The sequence below is a fragment of the Pimephales promelas genome, chromosome 21 (genome assembly GCF_988280905.1).
Source record: "Pimephales promelas chromosome 21, fPimPro1.hap1.1, whole genome shotgun sequence".
Lineage (NCBI taxonomy): Eukaryota > Metazoa > Chordata > Actinopteri > Cypriniformes > Leuciscidae > Pimephales > Pimephales promelas.
The window spans coordinates 22,005,397-22,026,952 of record NC_142789.1 but is presented as its reverse complement, the minus strand read 5'-3'; the positions used below and the strand labels follow the sequence as shown (position 1 = coordinate 22,026,952).

General features: G+C 39.2%; 1 protein-coding gene across 5 annotated transcripts in view; it reads right to left on the bottom strand.

Annotated features, from left to right (window-relative positions):
* The window catches only part of ephb2b (eph receptor B2b), a 169,259-nt gene that overhangs the window by 4,236 nt on the left and 143,467 nt on the right, over nucleotides 1–21,556 (bottom strand). For 4 of the 5 annotated variants that reach the window (XM_089125335.1, XM_089125336.1, XM_039673889.2 and 1 more), the window contains exons 6-13: nucleotides 13,426–13,550; nucleotides 12,182–12,344; nucleotides 10,790–10,898; nucleotides 10,466–10,530; nucleotides 7,246–7,703; nucleotides 3,365–3,580; nucleotides 3,129–3,278; nucleotides 398–591 (exon numbers count right to left, since the gene is read on the bottom strand). In XM_089125335.1, coding sequence (XP_088981461.1) covers nucleotides 398–591; nucleotides 3,129–3,278; nucleotides 3,365–3,580; nucleotides 7,246–7,703; nucleotides 10,466–10,530; nucleotides 10,790–10,898; nucleotides 12,182–12,344; nucleotides 13,426–13,550 — 1,480 coding nt within the window. The remainder of the gene's footprint in view (nucleotides 1–397; nucleotides 592–3,128; nucleotides 3,279–3,364; nucleotides 3,581–7,245; nucleotides 7,704–10,465; nucleotides 10,531–10,789; nucleotides 10,899–12,181; nucleotides 12,345–13,425; nucleotides 13,551–21,556) is intronic. The other variant, XM_039673890.2, reaches the window with a different exon arrangement.

Here is a 21,556-nt window from a genome sequence, read left to right as displayed (position 1 = left end):
TTAATCCTACAATGTATTCCATCTGCATGACTAATATTTACAAATAAGGATAGAAGTTATCTGCTGAGGAAAACCTGTCTCTCTGCATTAACCTGCATTCACATTGAAGCCCCTAATATGACACATTCTCGTGTTTAGGACAACTTCCCCACAGAAGCTCATACTGCGTCCTGTTTTTCACTAATGTCAAATGATTCACATCTTTAATGTGAGTTGACTGGCAGATATTTTCCTTGCATAGATAGTGCGTAGACAAGACTAACCGATGATTTGCTGCAGCCCTAGTTGATTCATATCTTTTAAAACACCCTTCACATCAGTGATGCATTAAACTGCTGTCAGACTGGGTAGCCCACTAGGTTTTACAACCACGACTCATGCGTGTTTTCTAACTCACCCTGATGACAGCGGAGTCATGGCCTTCAGGCTGTTGGGGTTACGGATCATCTTGTCCAGGTTGTTGACAATCTGGCTGAACTTGGGCCGGTTGTTGCGGTCTTTCTGCCAGCAGTCCAGCATGAGCTGGTGGAGGGCACTCGGGCAGTCCATGGGAGGGGGTAGCCGGTAGTCTTGCTCAATGGCGTTGATGACCTGTAGAGGGAGACACAGATCCGTAAGGGTCTCAAGCCTGTTATTAAGAGGGGCGGAGAAAGATACGCTTGATGCATCTCAAGCACTACATACTAAAATTTCAGTGGCAGGTGACAAACGATGGCGGGAAAGAGGGAGGGATGGTTTCGAGAAGTGACATGAGGCAGATAAGAACTTCACATCACTACATAATATGTGGTCACGCTCTTAACATCTTTAATTGTTTCTCGGGCCTGGTGTCTGTTAATCAGTACGTTTAATTCTTGGAATTGTAACACAAAGTACATAACATTCAATGTATTACATTGAAATGAATTTAATTTAAATAAATGTAATGTATTGCCATAAAACATTGTTTTGATAGGAGCTGTCGGCATGGCGCAAGGCAGGTGGCAGTAGATACGAGCCAGCGTCTGGGCGGGGGGTTGTAACACCGCAGGAGACAGAGGATTGATCTGCAGTCTTCATAAATGCACTGTGATCATTATCTGGGTCTTAGGGGGACACAAGGAAGCCATTTGTCATTGGCCGCAAACACACACACGATCACACTCACCCTTCACACTTACACAACCACACACACAGACTATAAATAACTAAGCGGTCACAGTCAGCTGCTATCTAAATACTTCCTAAAATCAGCTAATAGATCTTGATTATAAGGGTGCTGATAACAACAATTTGGCAGTGCGTGTGTTTCCTCACTGATCACATGTGAAAAAAAGAACAGTCTTAGAGTTACTACGTTTTTTGGCAGCCTTCAGCCCGAGTCTGGCTCCCTCCCGCCCTACTCATTTCCAATCATGCTACATCTGTCAGATTAAATATGATTAACACATGGCCTGTAATATACACGCCGACTAAATTGTACATTTGGAAAACGTGCTGCAAGTTGTCACAGGAAATTAGGAATGTCACTTAAATAAAACTTAAATACATCTCCAGCAAATTAACTGTGTAGCGTCACTGATTGTGCAAAACAGACATGGAGCGTTTATCCAAGGCCGAGCCGATGGATGTATCGTCACATTTGAATGGAACAGGATGCTTCAGTCGGCCTTGGTGGCCAGGAACGAGATGCGCGGCCATGAAGCGAAAAGTGCGAGCGGGACCCGAGTGAGACCCTCCGTTCCAAAGCTCATTATCGTAGCCATTACGGCACTCCATTCAAGGCCTGATTAATCTCATCCAGGCGCCTCAAACGGCCAGCCCGATGGGAGGACCGCGACGATATCTGGAGCTGCTAATAAGATAACAGGCGAGATCTGCGCTCCCTCTTAGCGCATTAGCGTTCACACTTTCAATTTGAAACTATTTTCATTATCTGGACCCATAATTTGCCTTTTCCCAGCCACCCAGAGGGATGCTGGAAATGGGAGCTGTCTTCAAGGGCAGGGAATGCTTTGCATGTGAAATCGTCTTTTTGTTCATCAGGAAGTGAGTGTGAAGTACAGGTGAATTTTTGTGGTAGCCTATAAGAGAGATGTATATAGAGACTAAAAGATCCCCTTTGACACAATACAAGGACAATAGCTTGAAGACACTCTCAATGTCACAGGATGTAGCCACGAAGAGCATATGTTCCCAGACAAACACAAATACAGTCCAAACTTCATATTTAAACCCCAAAAATTTGATTTCTTGACGCAAATCCGTATGTCTTCTGCATTTTGATGCCAATCAATAGGATGTGATGATCGGTGCGGCTGTTTCTGCAAAGACTGATAGCACTCATGCAGTGTTTGGGGTTTGAGGTTTGGCCTTGCATACAGCAGAGCAGCACATGGGCAGATTTACGACGTGCTCTCTCTGCTGTTTACCTTAGCCTCTGATTCAACATTGCAGCACAGCGCTCATCTATCACGCGCTAACATACGGCAACCGACCAATAGTCTCTGGCATGATTGTTTGACTGTTTCTATTGAAAAATTGTTTTATAAGAAATTGGAGGTTATACTTAATAAAGATGGAGGATGTGGAGCTTTGAAAAGGTTATGAGGTTGGAACAGAAATTGGAAGATTTGAATAACTAACTAAAGTAAAAAGAACTGTTTAAACTAGGAATTCAAATTCCTTGACCATGAAACCACAGAATAAATGTAGAAATGTACACGACCATTGAAAAGTTTGGGGTCAGTTTATTTTTTAGAAATAAATATTATTATTCAGTTTATTAAGCAGCACAACTGTTTTCAACATTGATAATTAGAAACGTTACTTGAGCACCATATCCAAGGATCATGTGACACTGAAGCCTGGAGTAATGATGCTGAAAGTTCAGATTTGCCACCACAGGAATAAATCAATAAAATGTTTCTTTTAAATTGTAATAATTGTTCAGAATATTACTGTATTACTATATTTTTCAGAATATTACAGAATATTACTAATAATTGTTCAGAATATTACTGTATTACTATATTTTTGATCAAATAAATGCAGTTTTTTTTTATCATAAAATACTTCTTTCAAAAACATTAAACAAATCTTACAGACCCCAAACTTTAGAACAGTAGTGAAAGTACTTAGGTACTTACGTCCTGATTGGTCATGTCCCAATATGGCCGCTCTCCATACGACATCACTTCCCACATGACAATCCCGTAGCTCCACACATCACTAGCAGAGGTGAACTTCCTATATTGGATGGCTTCTGGGGCAGTCCATCGAATAGGGATCTTCCCACCCTGTATAAACCCAAATCAAAAACATAATCTCAAATCAAAGCACAAGTTTACATGAAATTTGCAAATCAAATAAAACAAGTCTTCACCAGGGCACTGGTATAGGTGGGGTCTGATGTGTCATCCTCCAAGAAGCGGGAGAGTCCAAAATCAGATACCTTGCAAACAAGGTTACTGTTAACTAAGATGTTGCGGGCGGCCAGGTCCCTGTGCACGTAATTCATGTCTGCGAGATACTTCATCCCGGAGGCGATCCCTCGTAACATGCCCACCAGCTGAATCACAGTGAACTGCCCATCATTTTGCTGTAAACACGTACAGAAATAAAAATGGGTCAAGACATAAAGATACGCGTTTTATTATTTATTTAGCATGAAAATTATTGCATAAAAAAGGACAGAATGCACAATAACAAACAAACATAATCTGGAGTTATTTCACACTAAATCAAATGTGACTTTTTATAGCAAGTTATCTGATGATTGTTAGTGCATGTCTATGTATAGTTTATCTAAATTGCTATAGTACTTACTAATAATATTGATTTATTAATCAATGATAATCAAAAACAGTGATAAGTTAAGTTTAGTCCTTCTAAATGTTAAAAACGACTTTCTTATATTACTTTAAATTATGTAATTATTTTTATTATTTGACGATACTGGCCTTGATAGTGAAAATACACCATTTATTATTTAAAACCTTCTTCTTTTATGTTGTTTCTACATTAATTTGAGGATTCAATGTGTAAATATATTTACGATTAGTTCTAGTCAATTAATCACAATTAAAAAAAACATTTTTTTTTCATAGCCCAATGTCGTTTACAAGGCTTTTGTAAAGGTGAAGAGCACAAAAAAAATAATATTATATGAAATTGTGCTACAATCTTTTGAAATTCTGCAACAGATATCTCTCCTGGGCAACCTATAAATCCCAAACAGCAGCACTAAGACAGGAATAAAGCTGTGGAAATCACGGTTAATGTCTAGTGTGCCCAGTCGGATAAGAGACCGAACCCAATACATTGAGTCAAGCCTGGATTGGGTTGGCTGTGCAAACACTCTGGTGAGGATTGGTAGAGTTTATGCTACGCAATGCTAGATCAGACATTCGATGATCAATGTGGGCCCGTGGCAAATCTTGCAGCTGTTGACCATGGTGGTCAAAAAGCCCTTTGCTCATGAGGAGGTCCAGCAGTTTCTGACCCAGCTGTGCTTGCAGCTGCCTTCATCTGCAGACCCTCCGCAGACAGCCATGAGGCAAACAGCGTTCAGCTTCTGATCAGAGACGACGAGTGCAGCCGGCGCAGTGTGGACAGACACGCACGCGTCAAGTGGAGAGAGGCGGAAAGCATTAGACGGTGCATGAAAGACTCATACAATGTCTACATTCTGTGTCGCATACAAACCATTCCTTCTCTAAACTGCTTGTGTTACGCTCAAACCCTTCCCCCATGTCTTTAAGTCGACTTCATCGAACTTCTCCTCACCCTCCACAGCAATTAAGCGGCATCCATTATTCATGAAGCTGAAATCCTTCGCAAATACAGCCTGGCACTCTAATCTGCTCACAGTGTTTGCCTATAGTTTAATTGGAGGGATTCTTCACCCCAAAGTTATTTGGATCTGCAGTCTGAGCAAGCAAACATTCTTTTTATTTTCCGATTATACGTGAATTATTCTATCCGTGCCGTTTCTTTTCAGACATGTCTTTGCTGCCGGTTCGGTGAAGCTGTGCTTAACTTTTCAGTTTGACGTTTCTCAAATCTGTTTGAAAGTTTGGGCAGAACATCTTTTTGAATTTCTCTCTCTTCTCATGGTTCTTAATCCCCACAAAACAATATTGGACGTTGGATCAATGGAAGAACGTCAGGTTAGCATAGAGTCCCCACCCTCATCAGACTCGTATTCTAGCGCTTCAGCACTAACACACACAATGTTGTCATCTGCTGTCATAGTGAGGTGCCACAACAGAGATGTGTTGTTTTCAAAGAATTCGGCGTTCTGTCAGAAATGGATGAAAAACAACACAATTGAGCGGCTGCACAAAGATCTGAGGTGTTTCACGCTCCCGCGTGCCACCAAACTGACGTTATGAGAGCATTATATGACACATTAGCTGGTCTTTTTCAAATGTTTTTAACATAGAATTGTGATTTAAACCCCGAGTAAACCTGATGTATGAGGTGTTGTAATTTTTCACTTTTACTTCTACTTACATTACCAGACATCAGTCTTTTCCTCATGCTATGTCACGGTGGGGCATGTGCGTTCTGTCAAGGTGTGGGCTGTGCAAGTATAAACACGAGCGAAACAATTGGCTGGCCAAACAGCTAAAATAACATCAGAACCTCACAATTACAGAGGTTAGTGAGAGCTGGATCTGATTGTGGTGAGAAGAAATAAATTCATTTCAAATATCTAGCAAATGGCGGGTAGTTTGGTTCCTGTTTACTCGCCTTTGTTTAAACTACACAATCATAGAGGTTTCTTGTTTCAGATAATTACACTTCCCGAGACTAACACCCCGAAAAGCTATGTGTCAAGGATAAAATAAGTTTTCTCTCAAGATAGATAGATCAGAGGCAAAGTCTTACTAATGAGCGAAATAAATCATTCCTTCCCTAAAGATTACATATTAACATAAATCAAAGGCATATTTTCGACGCAATACACAGTGAGGCCAATTAGCAGCGATCAAGGCATCCGAGGCAAAATCAAATTGACGCGTGCCAGTCATAGGCTGACAGAGCCATTTTCTTATCATCCCCCACGCTGTTCTGTAAGCGGGGATTTGGATGATTTTTGCACTCGGTTAATCATCTAAATGCGTCTGGATGAATGGATGCTGTTATGGGAAACTGCAGAGAGATGTTTCCTCATGCTAAGAGTTTTCAAATGAAAACAGGACAATTTTCTTATCATTCTGTGTGTTCTACGACATAGGATGTAAGTAAATATGGCGGCTCAGTTTATTAGACAAAACGCTCATCTGATGCTTGTAATGCAGAGAACGTGGCCGAGAGAGCGTGACCAATGCGAAATGAGGGCATGACTAACCACAGAGCAACGATTCAACGAATTCTTTAAAGAGACCGTCTTAAAGCAAATGTTAGTGTGGCAACCCGTAGAGATGAATGGAAGAGTATTGAGTTTATTACAACAGTCCTACAGCTGGAATCAATACTGAGAGTAGATGTTTGCGGCAGGGGGCAGCTGGGTATTACAGAGAGACCCTGTGGAGAATTACCTGATGGACAGCATGAGAAATTAGGAGTGAACATTTGTATGATGTTCAGCATGCTGATGATGTGCATACACACCTGCTGATGTGAGATTATCACTTCAATGCAACCAGTATTTGAGGCATGTTTATGTTACTGAGCTTTTGTTCGCTTGGGGAAATCTTAAGATTAATATAAAGAATCAGTTCATTCAGAAGGTCTGTTTCAAAGAAGTCATTGTCCATGAGTGTTCACACATATTTCCCTGCATATTTTGACTTGAATATTTTGAAGTACTAAGGACGGACAATATTAAAATCCTAGACAATACTAATAAGATTACAATTATGTAATGGACAATAAATGATAAATGGCTGATATTAAAATTCAATACTATTTTATCTAAATAAATAAAAATAAAATAAAAAATCAAACAAAAATGTATTGTTTTAAAACAAAGGCAAAACAATATTTTAATGTATAGTATGACATTTTTATTAAATATATTTATATTAATTTTATAAATTATATATATATATATATATATATATATATATATATATCAACGGCAAAAAAAAAATCTCTTGTGTCAGGGGGATATGAGGGCGGAAAGCATGGTAATTTGAAAATGCTACAGGTTTTCTACTAATACAAAGCTTAATGCTAAATCCTGAAGTATCCCTTTAATTTATTGCTGCTTTCAGTTAGGTTATATAGTTTGCATCACACAAATACAGTACTCACCCTGAGGAAAGAGTCCAATGAGCCATTCTCCATGAACTCAGTGATGATCATGACGGGGCTGCTCTTGGTCACCACTCCCTCCAAATGGATGACATTGGGGTGATCAAACTGCCCCATGATGCTCGCTTCGCTCAGGAAGTCTCGCCTCTGCTTCTCTGTGTAACCTGACTTCAGTGTTTTGATGGCCACAAACATCTCTCTCTTCCCTGGGAGCTTTAGGTTTCCACTGCACACCTCTCCAAACTCTCCTTTGGATAAAGACGTATTGTTATTTAGGTTAAGGCACAAAAAAAGCTTCATGGTAAAACATGTTGGATGTTTGGAGGTTTGATTACCTGCTCCAATGACTTGCTCAATTTTCACACAAGAGATGTCAATCTCCTTTGCAAACTCCCTCACAGCTTCATTGGGGTCTTCGTAGGTAAATGGATCAATGTAGATCTTCATTCCTGGTGACACTTGGGAATAAAACAAAACTAATTTAAAATACTATATACAATACTGCACATCAGAATAGTCAGTGTAAATGTTTGAAAGCATTAGTGATGTGGGTCTTTGGGAATGGCTGGCTTTCTAGTAGCTTTGGATTCTGAGCCTGATATTGGAGTAGTTCATGACTGCACGCAGTGGAGTGTAACAGCATTTGCTAGGAGAAAGATAAGGCATTTAATGTATGTATCAGCTCTGGAGTGCCATAGTCCCTGATGGAGACCATTTATCAGCAATTTCCATTGCTGCCAATCAAATGGCTTTTGATTGCAGGTAAATTGGCTTAAGGTGAACTTAAATGTGTGGGGACTCATATGTGTGTCATTCATGCCTTAAAACAGATTATTCAGCCTCTCGCTCCACATCTATCCAAAGGCATTTTAATAGGCATTGTGTATTCTTGCAGCTGGAGAGTTTAACTATATATATATATATATATATATATATATATATATATATATTGGTAAACAGGCTGCACAAACATTTTGGAATTGATCAATGTATTCTCACAACAGACAAGGAGAAGATAAATAGAGCGAGAGAAGTGAATGGCATCTAATATCGAAGGATTTGTGAATGTTAAACTATTATAAAATCATGAGGTTGTAGTGTAGAGCTTGCTTTCAAAAATTAAAATTTGTTATCATTTATTCACTCTCACTTTGTTCCAAACCGTGTAACTTTCTTTCCTCCGTGGAGCACATATGGAAAATGTGTTGATGTTGATGCTGCTCTTTTTCCCATTCCCTTTCATAATATGGACAAGAGCAGCACAAACATTCTGCATAACATTGCCCCTTTTTTACCGAAGAAAACAAAAATTGTGACAGATTTTTCATTTTGGTGACAGAATTTTCATTTTTTAGCAAACTTTTTTAAAATGAAAAAAAAAAAAACCTGGGTAAGCAAAAGAGAAAGAAAGCATGAACAAGACAAGTATGGGTGAGAAGAGAGAGAATCAGAGCACTTTCTTTTCTTGAGCACTAATGGATGAATTCGTTCCTTGATTTTTCTAGGTTTTACCAGCCCCACACTCTTCCAGAAATAATTTCAATAAATACAGCATTTACAGCAGTCCTTTACCAATGATTACACTGTGTAAAAGCTGTTTAAATTGATAAGGAAGGGCAAAGAGAAATAAAACTTGAGGAAAAGTGCCAGACCATTTTCATTCAGCAGAGTGAGCAAGCGAGAGATAAACTATAAGCCCTCAGAGAGCAAGTGAGCGAGCTTAGCTTTAAATTATTGCCTCGAGAGAATCTTAAAGATTTATTTCTATAAATGGAACAGCACTCCGAGGCTAAGATGGTATTTACTGAAGTATTGCTCATTTTCTGACTAATCTTTGATGGATCTTACTAACTTTGAAACACCTGGCACTGAGCTCTTTTTGCATTAGATTTGTGTAGTGATGGGAAAATAAACAAGTGGCGGAAAAAGAACTAGGCAAAAGCACAAAGACAAACAACAAAATTACTCGTAGGAAAAGTGGATAATGTGCACTCCGATGAGATTTTTTGAGGAAAACTGGGATTAACATTTCACAGATGAATCTTGAGAAACAGAGGTCTAACTTTGAGACACTGTGTTTGACGGTGAAAGAGATACAGTAGAGGTGAGGTAAACGTAAGAGAGTGCTTTTGTATGTATGTAACTAAACAAAGTATGGAGAAAAAAAATACATTAATACAAAAATACATACTACCATTCAAAAGATTAGAGTTAGTAAGATTTTTGAAAGAAATAAATACTTTTATTCAGCAATGATGCACTAAATGTGACACTAAAGACCATTGCATGGCTACAATATATATATATATATATATATATATATATATATATATATTTTTTATTTTTATTTTTTTGATAATGCTTCCTTTTACAGTACAGTACTTACAGGGTACTTACAGTTACAGCCCGACCGATAAAGAATTTAGAAGGCCGATACCGATACAAATATTTTTGGGTTTTAAAATCCGATATTCTGATATATCGGCCGATATTTTATTTATTTATTTGAAACTGGACATGATAGTCACAAATTTTGTCATGCTTATTTGAGTCAAGAGAACTGATGGGGATGTTCTTTTAATTGTTATTCAAGCAATGTATGTATCGTGACCAACTCAACGAGTGTTGCCAACAGGAACGGTGTAGAGTGCCCTCTGGTTGACAAACTATACAACTCCAACACTCATGACATGGCTGAAGGGTGTTTCGTCCGTTTTTATTTTATTTTTGAAATATTCATTTATCGGCCATTATAACTGCCAATACCGATAGTTTGGAAAATGTCTAATATCGGCCGATAATATCAGTCTGCCGATATATCGGTCTGGCTCTACTTACAGTGTACTTACCTAGAAAGTACTGGCAAATATAAGGTAAGTACATGGAACAGGGGTAGGTTCAGGTTTAGTACTAGTTTTTACCCAGTAATTGTAGTTACTAAAATAAGTACATATGATTTACATGGGTAACTGGACTGTAAAAGGAAGCGTTACCTATATTTTTTTTACCCCATTACAGGAATAAACTACAGTAATTAACATTTCATTTTACATTACTACTGTATTTACAGTATTTTTGATCAAATAAATGCAGCTTTGGTGAGCATAAGAGCCTTCATTCAAACAGTCTTAAAAAATCTTACTGACCCCAAACTTGAATCACAGGGTATGAAGAAATGTATACATAGTGTGTATAGTACTGCCAAGTCCTAAGTACTCACTGTGGCCGCTTGTGTAGTGCTGCAACTTGTCAGTGTATTCTGAATCCGCTCTCTCGAACCCACGTCTGAAAGAACGAAGGCAAACAGCTCTACTTGTACTGTTTAAAAAAGGTGCTAATGCCACGAAAACAACACTTACTACTGCCCACCATCTTGTTAACACAACCTCATCATTAGAGTTTTTACGAGCTCTGCTGCTCTGTAAATGTCCACTAATGAAGCAAATGAGGACAAAGGCGTAAGATTTTGACATCATGTTGGTATAATTGGGGGAAAGCTATGCTAATGGTTTACATGTTTAAAACACACTAAAGAGGAACTCACCGGTTGCAAACGATGATGATGACCACCACCGCAATGAGAAAGACCAGACCAGCAGCCGCCGAGCCAATGATAAGAGGCAGCTTCTCTTGAATGCTTGTGTTGTACTCCTCTGTAGGTACACACACACACACACAAATCCAAAAGTTAGCACTTACTGACAAAACCCCACCAGTGTGTCTCTATATATGAAGCAGCCTGAAGCAAGTTCAGACTCTACTGAGGCAGTGTATGTCTACACAGGTGAGAGACCCTCACTTCCTCACTTTCACAGTGGGGAATCTGGGACAGGAAGCCCTGTGCAAGATACCTTCAGGCAGACAGGGCGGTACACTTGGACTCCTTGGCTACAGCAGCATATGGGCAGGCGATAGAGGAAATGTGCTGGTGCAAAACAGACGGATTGGGATGTTGGGAAGGCCTGGGGAACTTTCTTTTCCCTTCCTTTCCTGCCTAGCTTTCTCGTTCTCCTCTAGTTGTTTATAATTACAGACTATTCATTCACAACGCAGACAACCCCCTGGGCTCACTCTGCAACCCTAGAGGCTAAGTAAGCTGCAAGTGTGCTACCAGATTTTACCACATTTAAACACTTGCTCCAAGCTCCCAAAAGCTGATGTCGCAAGTAAACAAAAACCTGAACTTCACCGGGTCTCATGTGAATTCAACTGCACTGTAACTTCCTTTTTAATCGCTTTTAAAACTCTTGGTTAAATCACTCCAAATGAGCATGACACATCCGTGTTTGGATCACCTTGCTGAGTTGCTGTCTCTCATCATGCCAGGAGAGAGCTCGGGAGGATAGATCACACTAATTCTGACTCTCCGCTCATAATAAGCGGCTTAGAGAGTAAGGAGCCATGAGTGAGCAGCTGCCTCTGTATGAGGAGATCTGGGAAGGGCAAAACGATGGGCGGCCATCCAATGGCATGTTTTGCGAACAGAATCTAAAAATGGGCCCAGACTAAGAAAAGTAAGCAAATCAGTTTTATTTATGTAACAAATGTGTATGTTTCCCCCCCAATATTATTCATATTATTAATCATATAAATAATTATATAAAATATATAGTGTATCTTTATCTACAAATCTGTTCAAATTAATTTTTTTTTACCCAAGATATCAGTTATACTGAATCTAATCAGAAACATGCAGCAGAGAGAGGACAGGGCATTTGGAGATGCTAACATGGATCATCATTAGACGATTAGATTAGTAGATGAACTATCTGCTTCAGCAAGTCGATTACACACAGGCTTGCTCTTAAGATAAGAACTGGGGAAATGATGGACTAAACCATATGCATGTAATTTATTCCCATGAAGCCCACATCTGAATAGGTGATTTTGTATTAAATAAACCATTGTTTTATCATGATTTGGATTAGATATTCACCCTCAGTCATGGTCTGGAAGTACATCTTGCCGCTGAAGCGTCCGAACCCCGCCACCGTACGGGCTCGGACCTGGAAGACGTAGATGCCTCCGGGTTTGAGGCCACGGATGACTGCAGTGTTGGTTTGACTCTTTACTAAGGAAGAATTATGCTCCGTCTGGTCCTGTAACAGAGAAATTATCACAAAAAAAAGGTCACAAGAGACTCAGAAGAGAACATATGGCTCTCTAACAGTGCTATCTATCTCATCAAACCCCATCAGGAGAGCCCAACTAACGGTGTTGGGCACAGGAATGGTGGCTGACACTTTCAGGCCAGCCACGATTCATTAGTCTGGGTTGAAAGCTGTGGCCACTGTCACGCCGCTTGAGTGTCTGTTTGTGTAAGCAAAGAAGAGAAAGAGTGATAGTGAAGGAGAAGCAGAGAATGTAGGACTCAGTGTGTGTCTATACATGTACTACTTGAGTGCTCCGTTTTTTTCCTGTCAGCTCTATTTCTGAGCTCTGTGATGTGAGCTTTGCTGCAGTGTTTTGCAGTGTTTTGACAGGCGGTCCTCAGCACTGTCTGAGGAAAGGAATTGTACTGAGGAAAGAGTAAGAACAGGAGCAGAGCCCATGGGACAGTCAGCTTGTGTGTGTGTGTGTATATATTACAAAGAAAGAAAAGACAGAAAGTATCTGTAAAACTATCGCGTTGTATTTAAGGGTGTGGTTGTCTTATGTGTGTCAACCAGCGCAACAAAGCGAGCGAAACAGGAGACTGAAAGAATATCAGCGTACTATGTGGGTGTGCGTGTTTCTCAAGCACAAGTTAGCGTGTGTGTTTTCTGTGGCCCGCGCTGACAGAGAGGAATCTGTAACTGAAATATTTGTTTTACTTCAGTGAAATCTCTGTTATTTTAGCCACTGGTATCCGGACCGAACCACAACAGCCTTTTGCAAAGCAATGCGCTTGTAATAAAGTACGACAGAAAAGGAATTGGCTATTCATGTCCGACAGCTGCCAAAACCCTCAATTAAACAGCAATCGAACATCAGCAACCTTTTTCACAAGGAACTTTAATACATTAGCATTACTTGATTTTTTTTTTTTAGTTCAATGTATGTAAATAATGTTGATTATTTTAATATTTATCATTTAGAAGTCACCCTCACATAACCAAAAATTAATAATGCATGCTTACGAACATGTTAAATAACACTGCATGTGTTAATGCATGAAGTGTGTTTATGTTTATGTGGTACCTTCTCATAATACTGCAGCTCGTAGTCGAGAATGACCCCGTTGGGCTGGTCAGGCTGGGACCAGGAGAGAGTGATGCTGTCAATGGTGCGACTGACCTGATGCATGATAGACACCGTAGAAGGAGCTGGAAAAAAAAAACGGAGACATATTATATGCAGTATTTAAAGATTGATGCAAAACAAGTTGTGGACATGCTTTATATAAGCAATATAAGCATTAAAGCACAGATCCTGGTGTGTGATTAAACAGATGTAAATTGCACAGTGCTGAACCACATAAACAAGGTGGGAAAGGGAATTTCCAGGCCAGGCTCTGTCTCACTTATTGGTCATGGTTTCTCAACGCGATGTAATCTAGCCTGAAATCTCTTCTCTTGTTATATTCTCCTGAAAAGGAAGGCGGACTAATTTTGTGGTGTGCTGAAAACACATAAAACCAGGTGCGATTTCTACTCATGAAAACCACAAGTATGGTGAACACAACTGGCATTTTGTATCTTTGAATTTGTGAATTATAGAGTTTATTTTTTATTAGCATGCCTGGTAATTATGTGGGAGAGTGTCTATATTAGTAGCTCTGTTGTGTTGGACTTGTCCAACCTGACTGCTGCACAAAAGAATGCTTCCCTGTTCATTACTGAAATAAAAGTCCAGGGTGTTCCTAATGGCCATTAAGCATTAGAGCGTGGCATACTGGGTCAGAAAAACTCAATGGAGATGCTCGGGAACACAGTTGAAGCAGTGAGGGGCTTTCAAGAGGCGGGATTTATGACCCTTGCCGTCTCCAAGGCTCAGGCCCGTTAAGACACAGGCCTCTCCTCAGGCACACACTTCTCTATGAAAAAGCCACTCTTTTGGGAAAGCCCGTCGCTACTATCAGCTTGAGCTTTTGGTCTCCGGGGTTGAAGGAGAGCTTAAGTGGCTTATTCGTGTGCTTATATCCCACTCTTGAGAGCCCATAATGTGTAAATCTGTCTCAAATGCACAGGTGATAGAGAAGCTCTCAAGTCCAGTGCCCCACTGCTTAGAGCAGCACTGCTCATTTTCAGCAGGTTTTCTCTCAAGCGGTATCACAAATGTGAAATCTTGCAACAAAATGAATTGTTATTAATGATTAAATTGTCTATTTTGTTCATGTTACTTAAAGCATAGGCTTAACATGTATACTCCTTAAGATGTATTCAAATTTATAAAATAAAATAATACAATAAAATGTTACAGACATTACAAATAAAATAATACATAAAATACATAACTTGACCCCAGCTTAAAATAAAAAGAAATTATAAAAAAAAAAAAAAATCGAATTTATCCAACCCGACTTAGAAAAAAAGGAAAATAAAAAATGCAGTAAAATCTAACAGTCCAACCTGACCTGAAAGGTCCCTTGTTTATTACTAAAACAAAAGAAAAAATCTAAAATAAAATACAAAGATAAAAAACTAAATTAAGTCTAACTTTTCACCACTTTTATTACTAAAGATTTAAATTGAAAACTAAATTTCTAAATAAATACATCACCACAGGCCTAGTCGGACCTAGTGGACATTCATTTATCCACATGTACATGCTGAACAAGCTATAGTCTTGTTGTCCCTGCCAATTAATAAATATAAGTCAGATGACAATGAATGGCTTTCCAGAACCCTGAGCACTACGGGAGGGCATGTGAATCCTCGGTTGGTATGCGCCACCGTGCTCGGTCCAACCAAGACCTGAGCATCTTGTCTGCCTTAATGCTGGTGTGCAGTATCAACAGAGGACTAATAAGGTAAGCAGTCAGGCTTCCTCTACAGGGAAGCATACAGGCATCACATTATACATGAATAAAATAAATATATTTAAAGGCTGACAGACATATGTGCTTTGTGCACTGCATTTACATTGCGCCCAGCCTTTCCCTGGTAATCCAGTCTGGGCTAATGCAAACAAAGTCAAAGCATGTACAGCAGCTCATAAGAGTGAACATATGCCGTTTCGAGAGAATTGAGAAAGCAGATTGTTGCGGTTTTCAGTTACTGAGGGATGTTTTCCTCATGCCTGAATAACATTCGTCTATCACAGAAAGTTAGGGGGCATCATAGTTCAATCTAAAGGAAAACATTAGGTAAGAAAGCGGCAACTTAAACATCTTAGCGAAGAAAGTAGACTCTCAGAAATGATTATCACAGCTAAAGTGTTTGTTCTGCCAGTGTTTCCACACTATCGCGGTCCATGGTACAGCTGATGAGGACTATTTATCTGCAAGCCTAGGTGCTTAGCTTTTTCCTGGCAGACTGAGTGTTCGGACACATTGTTACGATCACACAATGTGCTGCACGCGGTCTCTGTGCATGAGGAAGAGATGATGTTTGCATATGGGCGCTGAGGAAATCAAACAGATGGAACGGAACGGTCCTGTTTAAAAGTTGGATGGAATAAGGATGAGCTTACAGTCATACAATTCCAAACATTTCATTGGTAATTTATTCATCACAGTGCTGGGCATTAACATTTATATGGGCTGTTCTTCTGGACTAATATGACAGACAACAGGGTTTTTGCACACTTTATGACTATTTTGCAAAAGTTTCTAAGAACTAATTCTGTGCTATATGCCAGTATATTTTTACTTCAACGTCTAACAGATCCATAATAAATAATATACACGGTTTACCAAGTTAATTCCACTCATATAAGTTTATTGGTCTGTAATGGGGCATGGACAAAAAAGCCAATTCTTGAGCTCTGATCCAATTAAAGTGCCTCTCAGCCAGTATAACTACAGCAAGCCTGTTTTTTTTGTTTTGTTTTTTTGGATTCTTACTTAGAATCCCAACAAATACTTTTGTTATTTTTGTTTTAAAAAAAAGAAACTAATATCATGCTGCAGGTATTACAGGAATAAATTACATTTTAATATTGAAATGGAAAAGAGTTGAATTGCATTAAATATGTAAAAACATTACCCCAAAAGAAAAAGATAATTAAGAAATCATTCTCAGGTGACACTTATTCTGATATAATGTATATGCATATATGTGGGTAGTTTATGTAAATTGCTAAACGTAAATGATCTATATTAAAAATATGCTTGATTGAATTAATATGTATGTGTGTGTGTGTTTAAATTTAATTCAATCAAGCATATTTGTAATAGAGATATTTTTTTATTAATTTACATAATATCAGAGTAAAAGTCACCTGAGAATAATTTCTTAATTATAGGTGGTTAATGACTAATGAGTGATAATTAGAGACAGGGCGTACAGTGAGTGAGCAAAGAACCAAAAGCTCTACCTAATAATCATATAAAAGGCTCTTAGAGTTGTGGAATGTTCTCTCAACTCCACTGGCTCTGCACTACGGGTCTATAATAGGTTTGGAAGGCATGTGGATCTCATTTGGAGCAAAGTTGTGGTGTGGAAGAGCGATGTAGTGATTTGGTAAGGTTGGTAGAAGTAGCCCTTACAGGTCAGGTCAGCGCTTATAAATTTCGTCCACCCCCGTCGACTCCCCGAGCCCCTTTTACGGTAAAACTTTTCCTCACAGCAAGCTTTTCCCAGCACAATCTGACAGCAGCTGTTGTTCCTCTACCGCGCAGGACCGTACACTGCGAGTATTCCCTGTTTACGAGACTCACGTCCAGAGAGAGCCAGAAAAAGGAGGGGAAGAATCCACTGCATTTGCATGTAACATTTAGCAATGGTGTACAGCCTAAAAAAAAAAAAAGGCAGAGAGAAACAGTGAGTCTGGCAGGCGTCCCTATTTCCCATCTGTATTGGATTGAGGGTTTTATGTCTCCACCGAGTTTCCAGTGCCGTAAAGCAGCGCACCCCCTTTTCAGTTCATCAAGCTTTAAACCATCTGCACTGGAAAAGATTGAAGCATTAATGTACTCGTATACACACCATAAGCTAATTCAAAAAATAGGCACTTCAGCGTCTTAAGAAGATTGCAGACACTTACAGAGAGTTTGAGTCTAATCTGAAACCCTAAGCATGCTTTCACTGTTCAAGGAACTCTGGTGTTTAGTGAAAACGCAAGAAAGTCTATAAATGGCAGCTGTCCAATGACGTGGATTAGCAGTTATGCATAGATGCATGTATGTCGACTGCCATCTTACAGATCTCACAATCTTCACAGACAATCAGAGGTCTGTTGGCACATCACATCTAAACAAGGGAACCTGTTCAACTCTTGTTCTTTTTGTTAACAGAGAGGAGGACAAATTATATTACCGTTCATGATTTTGTTATCCTGCCATGATTTATTTGGATCAAGACTTAGGCACAAGGACAGTGAGAAAATCACATGATCCCAAGCCAGTACGTGATTTTAGCCTAAGACTTTGGACTAAAAAATAACCTAGGGAATCAAATTACAGAAATACAGATACAACATTTTCATTTGAATATCTTCATGATATATTAAGATATCATCTCTAATAATCTTTTAGCTAGTATTCTTTTAGAAGAAGTCTAAATAGATGCTGAAACATAAATCAGGGATGTATTTACAGTACATCTAAAATGCTGAGAGCTGACAGAGTATCCACAAATGGGAGATCACTTCTGTCTGAGAGCTATAAAACTAACCTTATTAGCCGTCTTTGTCATTGCTCATAGCTTTGGTGTCTTTTTGTTCTGTACATCACTTCCGATAGACTAGATGAATGCAAAGATGTGAAAAACAGAAAAATGCTACTTTTGTGCTTAATTTTATCGCTATTCAAAGGACTCATTCACCTCACTGGGTTTGTTTTTTTAAATAATAATAAAAACAAGGAACTCCCACACATTATTAATACTTGCAAATGAGTATCACAATTTTATTAGCAACTAATAAAATATTGCGAAATATTCCAATTCAAATTGAAATTTTCCGCAGCCGTTACTTCAGTGTGATGTTTTGATCTTGAAATCTATGTGCAAGGAGTAGAAAAGTAAAAGAAATGCAGCGGAGGGGCTTGGATATGTTTAAGCCTCGGATTTCAGGATCCTATCAAACAGCCGTTTCATACACTGGACATTTGTTTATGCGTTTTGGTCTTTTTTAAATATTTCACAAAAACACAATAAACTTCTCCATTTCCAGCAATAAATCAACATGTCTAATAGAGCCTTTGCATCTGTCACTTCAGTGCTTTGTTAATCCAGGATGATTACAGCAAATTAAACAACCGTGATTTAAACACTAAATCCCTGTTGTATTGTATTTACTGTTGTTGGACGTATGACCGGAATGTTTTCAATCATCAAAGCCTTCGTAATTGGCTAGACTTCAAACTTATGACAATAATGCACTTATATTGTAGTTTTCTTTTCTGTACACATGCATAATGAAATGGATATTTTATGCACTGCTCACTGCATAGTCAACAGCTCCTGTGGCCTGCCCTGCATACTTATGAAGGACTTTTCTCGGGCTAATGTAAATTAAACAACCCTTACTTTCCTCCGATGACAACTGATGGGATTAGTATGCAACAGCATGTGACAGAACAAGAGCTGTGATTTTGGACTTTGCCAGTGCTCCAGGTGTCCGGTGCAGTCTCCTGCCCGGCTGCCCCCTGACCCCACCTGGCATCTTCCATATGTGCCCTCTCTGCCACCTTCTGTCACAGTGCTCCCACACCAGCCACCCCTTTTATATTTGTGAGGCACGGCATTAAAAGGGAAAGATCCATGTCCGAGGTGAAAGACTTCAAACGCACCCCTCCCCGCATTACAGGTGAAAATCGACACTTTGAAGTGAGTCCATATTGAATACCGAAATGGATGACTCTCTCTGCAATAAAGGTCAAGACAGTAAAATACAAAAGTGCACTTCTCAATTACATGGCAATAGAATCATCTAGCTCTGTATCGCCACTTTCTCCAGAGGCTGCCGGTGGCATCACTGTCTCTGGTGGCCCGACAGCAGTTTGCCAAGGCAATTCTGAAGTTAATTAAGTCATAAATCTTCCACCAGCACCCGACAGCGCCCGAGCCAGATTACCAGACCCAACTCTGCATAATGTAATTCATTCACACAATGATTCCCCCATCTGATAAGGAACCAGTTCATTTCCTCAGGTATTAAGGAAAGCCTGACACATGTGGTACTGCTCACCTTGGGCTAATGAAATGGATAAACAAACAGTAGCTGGAGTGTATAATGCTGAATGACGCAATAGAGTACATGTGAGCTGGCAGACGGAAACGGCATATGGGTCGGCCGTTTATCTGGGTGCGCCAGACTCTCACGCAGAAAGCTAATGTTGCCAGGAGTTTTCTGTGATGGACAACAACTGTTATGCTCAAACAGTGCGTTAGACTGGAAACATGCGGAATATAAAGAAAAAAAATATAACTTGGAGAGCACTATTAATTCATTAAATATGTTTCACCAATTTATGTAACAAAAAGTTACAATTATTATACTATATGTAAAAGTGAAAGAAATGTAATAAAAATGAATAACTCTTTTGACAAGTTAATGGACAAGTTCGGTATTTTACAATTAAAGCCCTGTTTTAAGATCGTTTCTGACGAAATAGAATGGTTAAGATTGTTTTTTAGACAGATGCTGCTGTCCTGAGAATTTTCAGTTTCTGTGGTTGCACCTCCCCACCTTCACGGTGGAAGCATACTGTAAGTGCACAGGAACAATCCTTTAAAACACGCATAAAACTTTAGTTTACAAAGACGTGAAACTCACCGAGTGGTGGTTGTTCACTGATATGCTCACACAAAAATGGCTGCAAAAGATGCTTTCCAATAGGTTTTATCGTAGTTTTTGTACAACTCCATTGACTTTTATTGTGTGTTCGGTATTACTCCGCCGTCGGAAACGGAAATGGAGTTGTTTGTATTGTTTCTGTAGACTTATGCAGTCGCGGTATCATAGGCTACACTACTGTTTTGCTTGCAATTGGCAAAGGTATATTATCGCCACCAACTGGGCTGGAGTGTCTATTATTCAAAGTCTCAACGGAGAGAATGTCCGGTTGTGAGGCGTTCGGAAAAATAGGTCTACAGTTTTACAACGAATGGTAAAACGCATATTTTGCAGCGATTTTTGTGTGAGCATATCAGTGAACACCCCAGACCACTCGGTGAGTTTCACGTCTTTGTAAACTAAAGTTTTTATGCGTTTTATGAAGGATTGTTCCTGTGCTACCACAGAATCCGAAAATTCTCGGGACAGTAGCATTTGTCTAAAAAACAATCTTAACCATTCTATTTCATCAGAAACGATCTTAAAACAGAGCTTTAATTGTAAAATACCGAACTTGTCCTTTAAATGTTCAAAGTTCAATTCATCAAGAGTTAATGCATTAAGTACTATGAACTAACATTATTTCTGTCAGGTCCATCAATTCAAGAACACACAACAATAAAAATGATTAGGAAATTCTATTGAATACATTGCAATTCAAAATGCTAATTAAAATTTGGCAGCATGGCTCTGTTCAGGGAGTCATCTGACCTTTCGAAATAGCAGAGAGTCCAAGGACAGCAGCAGCATTAGGGAACGTTCACAGTTTAGTACTGGGAGAGCAGAACAATTCCCCAATATGAACAGAGAAGCAAAGATGACAGAAAAGCAAATGCCATGTTATAAACGAAAATGAGGAGCTGGGGAGGAGGTGGGTTGCAGAGAGCGAGTAGTTAGGAGTGAATTGAATCATTAGCAGCGAGGGGCGATGAACAGCAGATGCGCTGAAGCAGCTCAGCTGAGCAGATCGCTGATGAGACCGTGCGTTAGCAGCATCTTGACTACTTGGCCTGCCAGAACTGACGACGACGCTCAATACAACCTTTTGTTTTTACAGAATTCTATTCTAGGCTATTGCTAATTTATAAATGTTAACAATAAAATGTGTGGTTATTTGTGTAAATAAGTTTATTAATTTATTTTATTGCAACCTTTTTTTAAATATAAATGTATTAAATGTTGTAAAACATTATGCAATATTTAGTTGATTCGTAAAACCATCATCTCTGTTGCAATATACCATGACGGCAAAGGATGTAAACCTCAAGTACATGAAGCTTATTGAATCTTGTAGACAGAATTGTGTGTTACCATTCATCCATCTCTGCAGTGGGAAGAACATCACTATATATAAAGTGAAGCTGACTGAGTCATGTGTCTCTATTTCTCT